A 13879-nucleotide genomic window follows, 5' to 3' on the forward strand; every position below is an offset into this window, starting at 1 on the left:
GAATGGGAATAAAAAAGGAACAATATCACGCAAGTCAGTGTCAGCGTTATTAGTGCTTTTGCCTCAGATGGGGTGCAAGATTCCTAACATCAGATGCAGCATCAGTGACCCTCTTCCTGTTCTCCATAAATATTCCCAGTCTGGAGACCTCATCATTGCTGGCATTATGTCTCAGATCTACATATTTTCAAACCCAATCACCTTCAAAAGTCTTCCCTCTAATGAGCTCTTTGAAGACATGATGTAAGATTAAAACAAAATAAAATAAGGGGGGGGGGTCTGTGGTAGTCAGAGAGGAAAAGTCTGCTAGTTGGTGATGTGTTTTAGAAGGACTAAGCTGAGGAAGTGAATAGCTGACGCCTGATTGTTGTGCTACTCTTTCTTTTTGGACAATCATATGTGATGGGTGGAAATTCAGAATACTGAGGAGGTGGCTGTGTTATGCCAAGAGGCTTCCCTAAGATCTTGTCAGAGGAAGGTTACACAAGCAGGCATAAAACAACAACAACCACAACACCTAGGTAACCTGACCAAGCATCTAGCAGTTATTATTAATATTATTATTATTAATATTTATTTATAAACACCATCAATTTTCATGGCGCTGTACAGAATAAAACAAAACAAGACAATCTGCCATATGGCTTACAATCTGAAATCACCGTAACAGACAGGGGAGGGAGGGGGGAAGCCAATAGGAGTAGGGGTATCGAGGAAATCAAGCTGGGTGGTTCTTTTACCTATGCCCACAGGTATAAGAAAATGGCTCTATAAATCATAAGATTCATAGCTTTCTGCATAACTAGCACATATACTAAGACTGCTCCCTAATATACTAATATATACTATTTATATATACTAATATTGCTCCCTGCCTCAATCCAGAGGGAGAGGAGGGGAATTATTATTATTATTATTATTATTATTATTATTATTATTATTATTATTATTATTATTATTATTGCTACTGGGAGGCTTTAAAGCTGTCATGCAGAACTGGTAGTAGTCGAAAAGGACCAGCTTGTGGAACTCCGAGTTATATTGGCAGAGTGTTCCTTAATTTAGCTTGACCACTTACGACTTACAAGAGGGAGAGAGAGAGAGAGAGAGAGAGAGAGAGAGAGGGTAGAGTGCAGGGAAACAAATAAACAAACAAAAAACCTTGAAGTTATTCATATGTTTGGTCTCATGTGCTTGATTTATTTTTAATTTTATTTTATTTTATTTGGTGGTGGTGCTGGTAATAGCTGACTTGGGAGGGATATGGATCAGGTCGTGGTATGGAAGGGGGTCTTTAATATTTCCACCTGTATTCCCAATCAGTGTCCTTCCTTCAGTGCCTGTATTTTTCAAAGGGAGGGAAGCTCCTGCTGAGACCCATGGGAACTGGACCATGGTGGGAACAATTTGTGAAAGCTTCCCCAACACACACAGCAGAATAATCCATATGAATAATGCCATGTCTAGTTTCCCTCAAAGTATTTATAATTCAGTATTTTGACTAAAGTGTCTCAGTTCTTTTGTTTATTGATATTGAAGGTGGCTGGATTCATTTCTTATCATGGTTTAGATAGATGATGTTCTGATCAGCAATGACTACTTCTAGAAGATCAACAGTTGTGGGATTGGGGCCATATTTAGTCATACTTAGAGGAGGCCAGTTGAAATCAATGGGACTTATGTTAGTAATGTTTAACTTAAATTTTACTGATTTCAATAGGTCTACACGAATGGCTTTGCAATCCACTGCGTCAACCTTTAGTTTTGTCACAGAGTATTTTTTTTAACCAAGGGCACTGTAACACAGCAAGAATCTCTCATTACAGAGTCATGACTCAGATCTACCAGCATATCCTGGCCTTGACATTTGCCATAAAGGAGATAAATGACAATCCCATGATTTTATGCAATGTCACTGTAGGCTTCAATATCTACAATAGCCATTTCAGTCCAAGTTGGACCTATCGTGCTTCACTGGAACTCTTCTCGACCAAGGGCAGATTTGTCCCGAACTACAAGTGTGACATCCAAAGTAATCCCGTAGCAGTCATCGGAGGACCCAACTCTGAAGTCTGCCTCCACATGGCAACCATCCTGTGCATCAACAAGATTCCACAGGTATGATGTATACATGGAACATGGAAGTTTAAGAAAACATTCACACATTCCCTTTATATTTACAGTAGATACAGTTTTGTGGTTTGGAGATGAAAATGGAAAGTGTTGTGACTGAAATAAATTGCGTTGACATATTGCCATTTTTATTTATGCTCCCTTAACCTCCCATTTGACTATTTATAAATAGGCCCTTTCCATACATGGCTTTGCCCTTTAGGACATTCTGAAAACATCAGTAAGTACAAAGAGGAGCTAACTGTCACTCACTTTGCATGCAGAAGTTTTCAGTTTAAATATCTGGCCTCTCCAAGTAGGGGCTTATCTACACCAAGCAGGATATTCCACTATAAAAACAGTATGAAAGTTGTATGTAAAAGGCACGTGCCACACTAGTGCTGTATAGCAGTATTGAAGTGAACTGCAGGATCTACACTTCTGCTTTATAGTGCTACTGAGGTAGATTGACAAGTGTTTCGGCCCATGACATGTCTACACCAAGCAGGATACACCACTTCCAAAGTGGTATGAAAGCAATATATGGTATGTGTCATGAGCTCCAACAGTTGTCAGTGCACTTCAATAGTCCTGCCTGAAACCCTGGAAAGGCAGTGTCCATTAGTGTCAACAAAACTAGCCTGATTCTTCTTCTTTTCCTATGTAAAGTGGAGCTGTTGGAGAACCAATTGAGGTCACTAATGGGAACAAACCAGTCAGTGTTGAGAGAACTCCACTCACTCTTGCATGGGCTTTATTCTTTTTTTCGATTGCCAGTTTCGTTGTTTACGAATGGATTTTTCTAGTTTTGTTTTGATTTTTTATTTGCAATTTTGTAAATTGCCCTGGAAATGAATGTTGAAACGCTAGAGGTGGGTTTTTTTGGGGTGGTGGTGGTTGTAATAAAATAGCACATATATTTTATTATCATCATAATGTGACACATGCCACCACTAACAAATACAGTACTTTGATACTTTGGTGCAACATTCTTCTAGTGTATCCAATCATTGGTGCATCTACACCAGCAGAAAAAAAAATCTATTATGGTGGTATGACTTCTAGTTGTGTTATAGTGGTCATTTGTTTTGTTTTTGGGGTACCAAACGAAAGTACCAAGCTATTGGAGGTTATGAAAGGGGGGTGGAGCTAGGGGAAGGGTGTCTCATCCAGTTTTTGTTTTTGGTTTTAGTAGGCAGTTGGACACAAAATGTGCAGTTGGGAAAAATGTGCAGTTGGAAATCAGATAAGCTGCAGTTGGAAAAAGTGGTGAAAATATAAGACCCGTGTTATGTCTATGTGTTTATTAAGAACTCAACAATAGACAAAGTCAGCGATGGCATGTAACACAAATAATGTAAGGATGCAGGTGAAAGAGCCCTTGATGATGTGATTGATGTTGCTGGGTCTTGTGACATTGTTGTCTGAATAGATGTGAGGGCAGAGTAAGCACTAGGATCTATTACATGGTCTGGTACCTTTGTTTGCGTCTCTGTCCTGTGTACTATGGTGGTTAGCATCTGCTTTAGGTTGGGAGGTAGTCTGTAGCTCTGTCAAGGCGACTTTAAATTTAAGGTGCTACTGCTGTTGGTGATCATCTGTCCAGTCATGAAAGAGAAATAATGTGTTTGGCTTGTGCGGTGTGTGTGTGTGTATCTGACAGGGCATTAAATTCTGCTTAAACCCGCCCCCCCCATGGTGTAGTCATCTATGATTCCACTTGGCTGGATTAGGATTTTGCCCCAGGTTTGAGGTCACAACTCCTTTTTAATAGGAAGACTCAAGCTGTCTGGTCCATTGGAATTCCATCAGTGTCAGAGGAAATAAGGAAAAATTGGAAAACTACTGGCTCAAAATTTGATATCTCAACTATATCTTAATTTATGTTTTGGGGCTTCAATTTAAAGGCGACAATTCTCTTCTTCTTCCCTCATTTTTATTTATGTTCTTTAGCTCCTCTATGGCTCTACTCCAGAGACTCATAATAAAAACCAGGCTGTTTTCAGCCACCAGCTGTTACCAAATATAGACATTCAATATTATGGCATTCTCCAGTTGCTGTTGCATTTTGGATGGACATGGATTGGGATAATGACTGCGAATAATAACAATGGAGAGAGGTTTGTACACAACATGGTTCCTATGTTTTCCCAGAGAGGTATCTGCCTGGATTTCATTGAAAAATTCCCAATGGTTACTTTTATTAGTGACGTTACTGATATGGTTGCAGAAGGGATTGAAATACAGAGTGTTGTTTTGAGAAGCACTGCTAATGTAGTGTTAGTTAATGGTGAAATTGAGATCATGATGCTTTTGAGAATGTTTCCTGCCTTCTCAGAATACGATGATATACCAATTAAAAAGGTCTGGATTATGACCGTCCACATGGATTTCACCTCACTTCCCACTCAACGAAGTTGGGATATAGACTTCCTCCATGGTGCTCTGTCATTCACAATTCACTCAAAGGAGGTGTTTGGATTCAAGAGATTTCTTCAGAGGAGAAACCCTACCTTGGAAAACAGAGATGGCTTCATCAGGGTCTTCTGGGAAAATGCATTTGAATGTTCGTTCCCCAATTTGTCCAGAGCCAAGCAAGTTGGGACCATCTGCACTGGGGAGGAGAAGCTAGAAACTCTTCCTACTTCTGTGTTTGAAATGAGCATGACCGGCCACAGCTACAGCATCTACAATGCAGTCTATGCTGTGGCACATGCTTTGCACGCCATGCATTCCTCTAAAAGCAAACACAGAGCAATAGCGGATGAAAGAAGACTGAAGCTTCTGCATGAAGAACCATGGAAGGTAATGTTCAGAGCACACTAATTCAGACAATTCACCTTATATGTGGAAAGATAAAAAAAGGTTCAGACTGTGTAGCAAGCTATCTATCTATCTATCTATCTATCTATCTATCTATCTATCTATCTATCTATCAAGGCTTCTTACCTTCTAAGTGTCATATTGTATATGACATTGCAGATGTCACTTCGAGTTGATGACTTTTTCAAACATTGTAAAAAAGCAGCTGCTAGGAGTCCTAAGCAGCATTGGGACTGTGGCACAAAGGACCCTTTCCTCTCACCAATGGGAGATGCCAATGGGAGCTTCCTTCTGTACTAAATTGTATCTGTTATGCCAAAGAAAGACATTAACACGCACACCCTACATGCTGTGATACTGACCCTGAAAGAGGTCAGCACTGAAATAGCCTTCATCTTATGCTGAGGACTTATGCTGAGGAACGGAGGGGGGGTTACAAGCCCATTTGTTCCCTTGGACCCCTCAGTGGCGTTCAATACATTGAACAATGGTATCCTTCTGAGTTGCCTGGCCAGAGTGGGTCTGGAAGGTTTTTTTGACATGGTTCCAGGTTGTAGTTCAAAGGGGAACTGAGAAGGTGGTGCTGGGGAACTCCTGTTCTACTTCTACGACTCTGTCATCTAGGGTGAATTAGGTTCTCCTCTATAACCACTATGTTCTCCTGGTCATAGTGCTATCAGTCAAGACACAGATCACGTTACTAGACAGATGTGCCTTTTTTTAGCTTTGGCTGTTTTGCCAGCTGTGACCATATCTGGAGATAACAGACCTTACCTCCAGCACTCATGATCCAGTTACCTCTAGATTAGACTACTTTAATATGCTATGTGGGCCTGCTTTTGGAGACAGTTTGGAAGCTTCAACTAGTGTAGAGAGAGGCAGCTGGTTGCTTGTGGGGGCCACATGGTTGGACCACATTATGCCATTTTTGTACCAGCTGCACTGGTTGCCAGTATGCTTTCAGGTCTCATTGAAAGTGCTGATGGAGACATTTAAGGCCCTCAACAGCTTGAGACCAGATTATTTAAAGGGCTGCCTGTACCTATGAGAGCTTGCATGGATCTTACAATTGGCTACATGCAGCCCTGCTCGTTAGATTCATCAGGCTAGTGGGCTCAAGAGATTGGCAGCCTTCTCAGTTGTGGTCCCATCATTATGGAATTCCATTCTGGGGGAGATGCATCTGGCTCTCTTATTGGTTGTTTTAAATGCTTACAACAGCTATTCAGGTTTGAGGTTGGCCCAGGCTTTCAAGTTGTGACTTTAATCATCACTGCTATATTTGCCATTTTATTATTTTAGTGCTGGCTTTCAGATTTAATTTAAATTGTTATTGTGAATTTCTATTTTTAATTCTTCTAATTTTGATGATGATGATGATGATGATGATGATGATGATGTGTATGAAACACCTTCAGAAGGCTGCATAGCTTTGAAATGTAGAATATACATTTGAATGCATGTATAGAAAAATCATAGCATTCTGCATCAATGCATTGGTTCAATTGGCCACTATGCCGACTGGCAAAGATTTTCTAGAGTTTCTGATAGGAAGTTTCCACAGCCATAGCTGGAACTTCCTGCATGCATAGCCTGTGCGCTACTGAGCAATAAACCTTTTTTTAGTCTTATGAATATCAATGCTCTTGTTTTTTTCTGGTGTTATCCTCCTTTGGGTTGCGTTTTCTTTAGGTATTAAGTCTGAAGGAAAGGTTCTGTCCTGATTTCATGTCCTGTGCTTTTTTTCTTTTCTTTTTTGGTTCTGTTATTATGCATTTCGATGATGATGATGATGATGATTTTTTAAAAAATAAATGTTATTTCAAATAATACCGCTTAACATAACATACAAACTAAACAACGAATACAATCAAATACATAACAATTTACTTAAATATATAAATGTTAACTACTTATTATCCATAAACAATCAACATAATCCAACCAGTGCACCCCCTTCCCTTCGGGATCACTCCTGTTTCCAGAATCTTAACACCTCTTCTGGTGGTGGATTTCCACTTCCCTTAGAAAACACAAAAGTTAGGAACTGTTTCCATATCACATCAAATTCATTCGTCTTTGCTATACCTCTTCTTACCTTGATATTACATGTCAATTTATCGTTAATAGCAATATCCCAAACTTCTTTATACCATTCTTCAATATGATAATCCTCTTGAATCTTCCAGTTCCTAGATATAATTAACCTTGCAGCAGTCAGCAAATTTGTTATCAACTCCTTAGTTTCTTTTTTACACTTTAGATTTTCAAATAGTGAGAGTAATGCCACTCTTGGTGTCGCTTCAATCTTCATTACAACTATTTCTTCAATCTCATTAAACATCTTCCACAATTTCTGCACAAATTTACATTCCCACCACATATGTAAATACGTTCCCTTTCCCCCACAACCTCTCCAACAATTTGCTGAGTGCTGGTTGCTCATTTTATTTAATCTAACCGGAGTTAAATACAACCTCCAAATAATTTTATAATAATTCTCTTTTATTCTCACTGACATATTTTTCAACACTCTTTGTCTCCATAATCCTTCCCAACTCTGTTGCCCTATTTGTTCCTTCAAATCTATCTCCCACACCATTTTTCCTGAACTTCCCATCTCCCCTTCCCCAAGCATTATTCTATATATTTCACTCATTAATTCTTTTATTGGTTTATTTCCCCCCTTGTCAATTTCTTTTTTAATAATTAATTCCTCAAACTTCGTTAACTCTCTACAGTCCCCATTATCTCTTAACCAATTTTTCATCCAATGTTCCAATTGTCTATAATTTAACCATGTTAATGTCTTTTCTTTTAACACCTCTTGTAATTCCTCTCTTGTTTTCATCCCAATTAACCAATCCCTTAATTTCATTTTATTTTTCTCTATTAAAATTTTATTCAAACTAATATTTAAATTCTCCGGGAAAGTCTTTAACATTATTACCGGTGATAGAGGGGAGTTATTCGGGAGCAACCCCCCTTTATATTTACTCCAAATTTCCCAATACTTATGGAACACTTCACGAATTTGCGTGTCATCCTCTGTAATCTTCTCTGTATCGTTCCAATTTTAGAATATGTGCTGCCGAAGCGAGCACGATGATGATGATGATGATGAAGTGCCTAGTAATATTAAAGGCTCAATTGCTACTTACACAATAGCCTGAACAAAGCTTGTATAGGGTTCATATGATTGACTGTCCACATGCCTCAAGTGGGGCATCATCCTTCTGTACCTCTTTATGAATTGTTCCTTCTTTGCTTTACTAGCTCAACCAGTTCATAAGAAGCATCACATTCAATAACAGTGCTGGGGAACAAGTATCCTTCAACCAAAATGGAGAGTTAAAGGCTGGATTGGATGTTATAAACTGGCTCATGTTCCCAAACCAGTCCTTTCTTAGAGCAAAAGTTGGACGGATAGAGGCTACGGTTTCCCAAGGCTCTATGTTCACCATTGTTGAGGAAGCCATTGTGTGGTCAAGCAGGTTTAACCAGGTAGGGACCAGGCTCCTGTATCGAGCAGTCAGTTCACCAATGTGGGAGAAGTGTTTCACTGAAGTGTTTCACTCAGTTCACTGAGTGGGCTCATCTACGCAAAGCAAAATATTGCACCTTGAAACCAGTATATAAAAGGCAGGAGCCACACCAAGTGATATAGTGGTATGAAAGTGGTAAATGGAATGTGTCAATGGGCCCCAACAGTTGTCAGTGCTCGCCAGCACTGCTATAAAGTAGTAGTGTGGCTCCTGCCTTTTATATACCAGTTTTATAGTGGAATATCCTGCTTGGTGTAGATGGCCTCTCTGTCTCTAGCCGCCTTTAGATACCCCCCCTATGAATATAATAAATGAGAAAGACATTGGGATCACAACCTTGGGGCCAGCCCAAAGCATCACCATGCTTGTAATGTTATGGGCATAGGTAATGGAAGCTGGTGGCTCTGATTACAGTGGGGCTGTGAATCAACTCTGGGTTTCATTCAGAACAAGCCAGATCTTTCTCCAAGTTTCTGTACCTTTCCCCAAAGCAGGTTCTGCACCTTGGATAACTTCTCTAGAATTCTGGCTGGTTCTGACTGAAAGATGGAGTGGATTCTAACAAAGCCCCAGCAAAGGACAAAGAGAGAGAGAGAGAGAACATACAATTTTCTCAATGACCACTGCCTAATTACTGAAGTACATGGAAGGTAAACTGCAAAATGTGATAAGGAAAGGCTGGCTATAGCTGGCTGGCTGGCTTTTGTCTCCCATTGGCTGCCCTGCATGACTTTGTCTAGAGGAGTTACAAAATGCAAAGGAAATATTAATATAAAGAACAAACAAACAACAACAAAACTTTCTTTGTCTTTCATGTGTGGACAGGCACAGCCCCTTTCTCTCTGCAATGCCCACTGCCAATCAGGTCACACTAGAACCAAGGAGGAAGGGAAGCCATTTTGCTGCTATGATTGCCTTCCATGTCCAGTAGGAAAAATTTCAAACCAGACAGGTAAGTGATATCATTTATACACTTCATCAAGCATCTTAATATTGGACAAGGTCAAAGCAAGTTTTTTGGACCAAGGGCCACTTGTCAATTTGACAAGCTGTCCTGGGCACCACCACAAAATGGCTGCCATGGGAGGCATGGCAAAGAACAAGTAGCCTGTCCAAGTAGGGTAAAAATCAAATGGGGGGTTTGAGCACCGATGCACACAACAACTCTTAGGAACTTACAGTTTTCAGCACCAACAGAAAACATTTTCGAAAGAATCCCATCTGCCAATAAGAAAATGTTTTATTAAAAAATAAATAAATTGGCAGGGCAGGGCACAGGGCACCTTAGGAAATACCCCCAAAAATAATTATCTGGAAGTTGTTCGGAGGTCATGGATACCACATATGCTAACCTTGCATTCGAGATTATAGAAATTTATTTACCCTGTATTGAAATGGTTGTTCACAATGAAATGGTAGAAGTAATGGTGTTTACTGATATGAGGGTACAGCCTGAAATAATTACTGGTGGTTGAAAGGAATACAAAGTTGGTGCCTACCTGCCCTCCAGAGAATGAGGCTACCATGCTGAAGACTCTTCCCCTGGTGGACTCCAATAGGAGGATGGATCTATGTGGTACCACCAGGAACATGCCCCCAGATAACATCCCAAGTTGTTTAGGGCTTTGTACACAAGTAAAGTAGCTTAAACCTGGGCATATACCATACAGACATGTATATGGTATATCGAAATGGGAAGGAACAGAATGGTAGATAAAACGTGTTTTTTAAAAAATATAATCTTGCAAACTGCACAGTGGGCTTTGGCTACCCAATGGTACATAAATGATAATAATAATAATAATAATAATAATAATAATAATAATAATAATAATAATAAAAATCCACAATCACCAATGTGCAATTCCAAGCGAGGCACATCCAATGATCGCATTGAAATTCCATTACTGAATTGGGTCACCAAAGAATTGGGTTATGCATTGAACATTCCTGAACATCAAATACAGAAAATATAATGGTATGAGAAGACTGCAAATTCCCCCATTCCAGCCTTATTTAAAGCCAATATCTGTCATTCAGGGCTCTGTACTATTAGATATTATTTCAGTTCAAATTTTAGGGGGCTGTAAATAAAAACCTGGGTTTTAATTTTCAGATATGGACGACTGCTTTCTATGTCCACAAGACCACTATCCAAACACAGAACAAAATTCGTGCATTCCAAAAGTGACCATTTTCTTGTCTTATGGAGAACCTTTGGGGATCACTTTGGCCAGTTCTGCTCTTTGCTTTTCTTCCATCACAGCTTTGGTGCTTGGCATCTTCATGAAGCACAAGGACACAGCCATAGTCAAAGCCAACAACCGGAACCTCACCCTCATTCTCCTCATCTCCCTCCTGCTCTCCTTCATTTCCGCTTTGCTGTTCATTGGCCGACCTGAGACAATGACTTGTCTCCTTCGACAAACTGCTTTTGCCATCATCTTCTCAGTGGCAGTTTCCTGTGTGTTGGCCAAAACCATCATTGTAGTTCTAGCTTTCATGGCCACCAAACCTGGGTCCAGCATGAGGAAATGGATCGGGAAGAGACTGGCATCTCCTATCGTTCTTTCTTGCTTCCTTGTACAAGTCACTATTTGTACTGTGTGGCTGACAACGTCTCCCCCATTCCCAGATCTTGACATGCACTCAATGCCTGAAGTAATTGTACTGGAGTGTAATGAAGGGTCAGCCATCATGTTCTATGGTGTCCTGGGATTTATGGGATTCCTGGCCGTTGTTAGCTTCATGGTGGCCTTCCTAGCCAGGAAGTTACCTGACTGTTTTAACGAAGCCAAATTTATCACCTTCAGCATGTTGGTCTTTTGCAGTGTTTGGTTCACTTTTGTTCCAACCTACCTAAGCACAAAGGGGAAATACATGGCGGCTGTAGAGATTTTCTGCATTATAGCCTCTGCTGCCGGCTTACTGGGTTGCATCTTCTTCCCAAAATGTTATGTTATCATAGTGAGGCCCCAGCTGAACAGCAAAGAGCAGCTAAGAAGAAGAAATTGATTGAAGAAGCCAGTTAAAACTATTTTCTAACACTGACATTCAGCTGAAAGATATCAGTGTAGATACGATGAGAAAAGCTTGATGAATGTGCAGACAGAAGTTGCAATAAACAGTCTGTTAAGACTTATGTCCAATGTAGAAAAGAAAACAATAATAGCTGTATTCTAAGTTTAAAAAACATACATAGTCACTTCTACTAGAGATTAAAAAAATGACAAAACTTCATTGCAGAGCGAGAAGGAGAGAGTGTTCTGTGAAGTGCTCTCCTTAGACCCATGTACAAACTTGTACTCATTCTAATGAGACCTACATACACTTATAAGGAATCTGTAGACATTGGCAATACAGCATCTGTGGCTAAGTAAAGCAATTCTTACTCAAAGAAATCTACGTCACTGAAGAGGATAATGCCACAATGGCACATTTATTGAGGTTTAAACAAATACAAATGCACAAGCAAGTTTTGGGGAAATTAGCTGAGCAAGTGTAGGTTTAGAAGTAGACTGTGCGAAGTCTTCTTGAAACTTAGAGCGTACACACACACACAGCAGGCGAAAGAGGTGAGGGAACCTCTAAAAGCCATATACCTTTCCCTGTGCTGAAGCCCTTTCCTAAGACAGCAATTAGTATGCATTGCAGTTTCTGGTCTCAGGTGAAGAAGAAAGAAGGAGCAGGAGCCCTTCCTCTGGGAGGAGAGACTCCGCAACTTTGGCAGCAGTGTGCAGCAGCATCCCCTCAGCACCCAATGATTCTAGCATCATGGCGCCATGTTGCCTTTGAAGTACTAATGTTGCCCTGAGATGAACTTTTGCTCCTTCCAATACACATTTTATTTCTGAGGGAGATTGTGGTTGAGGTTTAATTTTAAAAAATCGCTAAAAATCAGGGCATGATCCAATTTGCTTCAACATCAGCTTGCATAAGGTCCTATGTGGAGCCTGGTTAAAATCCTTAATAATTTTTATCCATATGCAAAATGCTCAGTGTTTCAGATTTGTTGTAATCCTTCCCCAGGAGCTACAATTAATATTTTTTTGAATATATTTTAAAATGTATTAATTTCATTAATTGTATCTCCTGAGGAAGGATTACAACTAATCTGAAACATTGAACATTTTGCATACGGATAAGAATTAACCATTTTCAACAGCACCAGAGCTAGTCTCTCATTCCTTAACTGTTCAGTGGTGCCTCTTTTCCCTGCCAACTACACCTATGTGGAGTCTATCATGGTGCCCAGTTACATGTGTGTATCTTGAAAAATGATGAAAATGAATGCAGTTTTGGAAATGGGGGAAACTTTAAAAAATCCCTAAAAATCAGGGGATGATCCCATTTCCTTCAAAAAGGCCAGGCCTAAGTTTCTATGTGGAGCCTATTATGGTGCCCAGTTCTATGTGTGTATCTTGAAAAATGATGGAGATAGATGCAGTTTGTAAAAGGGGGGAATTTTTAAAATCCCCTAAAAATCAGGGGATGATCCAATTTGCTTCAAACGTAGCATGACTAAGGATCTATTTAGACACTATCATGGTGCCCAGTTACATGTGTATCTTGAAAAATATAAAAGTTACAGGTGTTTTTCTTTTCCAATGCAAGTCAATTGGGAAAAAAAATCGGACTTCCAAATCTTGCCTCGGATCTGGGTGCAAGGTGGATTGGGTGAGGTCTGGATTGGTCCAAGGCAGACTGGACTCAATTTGGAAGGTCTGGATCAGGCTCCAAAGCAGATTACGGGGTCCATGAACAGCCCTACTAACCAGTTTAGTTACATATATATATAAAGGACTTTTAGCAGACCTTTAAAGGACTTTTAGCAGACTTTTAGGAGACTTTTTGCAGACTTTTAGCAAACTTTTAAAGGACTTTTAGCAGACTTTTAAAGGACTTTTAGCAGACTATTAAATGACTTTTAGCAGACTTTTAGCAGACTTTTAGCAGACTTTAAAGGACTTTTAGCAGACTTTTAGCTGACTTTTAGCAGACTTTTAGCAGACTTTTAACAGACTTTAAAGGACTTTTAGCAAATGTTTAAAGGACTTTTAAAGGACTTTTAAAGGACATAGCATACTTTTAAAGGACTTTTTAAAGGACTTTGGAGTTTGGCAGGGGGAGTGTAGGGGAAGAGGAGACCAAGGAAAGGGGAACAAGAGAAGCCTCAAGGAAACCCAGGAGGCTGCCAATTCAAAGAGGCCGTGTGCTTGCCATGTGCTCCTGAGTGCTGAGTGAGAGGTTGGTGTTTATAATTGCTGCAGGAGCTGAAGGGGGAGTGGCCTGATTGTCAGTTGGTCTCAGCAATCAGTGCCTAATTGCTGTTGATTGTTGTTGGCCTTTCAGTGACCTCATTCTGGTTCCTGACTTGGAGCTGAGCAGAAGCAGGGAAA

The 13879-nt window shown here is 40.0% G+C and overlaps 1 protein-coding gene and 1 pseudogene across 1 annotated transcript; one reads left to right on the forward strand and one right to left on the reverse strand.

The window, feature by feature from the left end:
* Positions 1-1830: 1830 nt before the first annotated feature.
* On the forward strand, positions 1831-11495 carry LOC134405762 (vomeronasal type-2 receptor 26-like). Its single transcript, XM_063137016.1, has 4 exons — positions 1831-2118; positions 8212-8439; positions 9306-9432; positions 10597-11495. Exons 1-4 carry the CDS (start codon positions 1831-1833, stop codon positions 11493-11495), a joined length of 1542 nt encoding a protein of 513 aa, XP_062993086.1.
* LOC134407080 (U6 spliceosomal RNA) lies at positions 7946-8039 on the reverse strand (annotated as a pseudogene).
* Positions 11496-13879: the final 2384 nt, after the last annotated feature.

Source organism: Elgaria multicarinata, chromosome 11 (assembly GCF_023053635.1).
Source record: "Elgaria multicarinata webbii isolate HBS135686 ecotype San Diego chromosome 11, rElgMul1.1.pri, whole genome shotgun sequence".
NCBI lineage: Eukaryota > Metazoa > Chordata > Lepidosauria > Squamata > Anguidae > Elgaria > Elgaria multicarinata.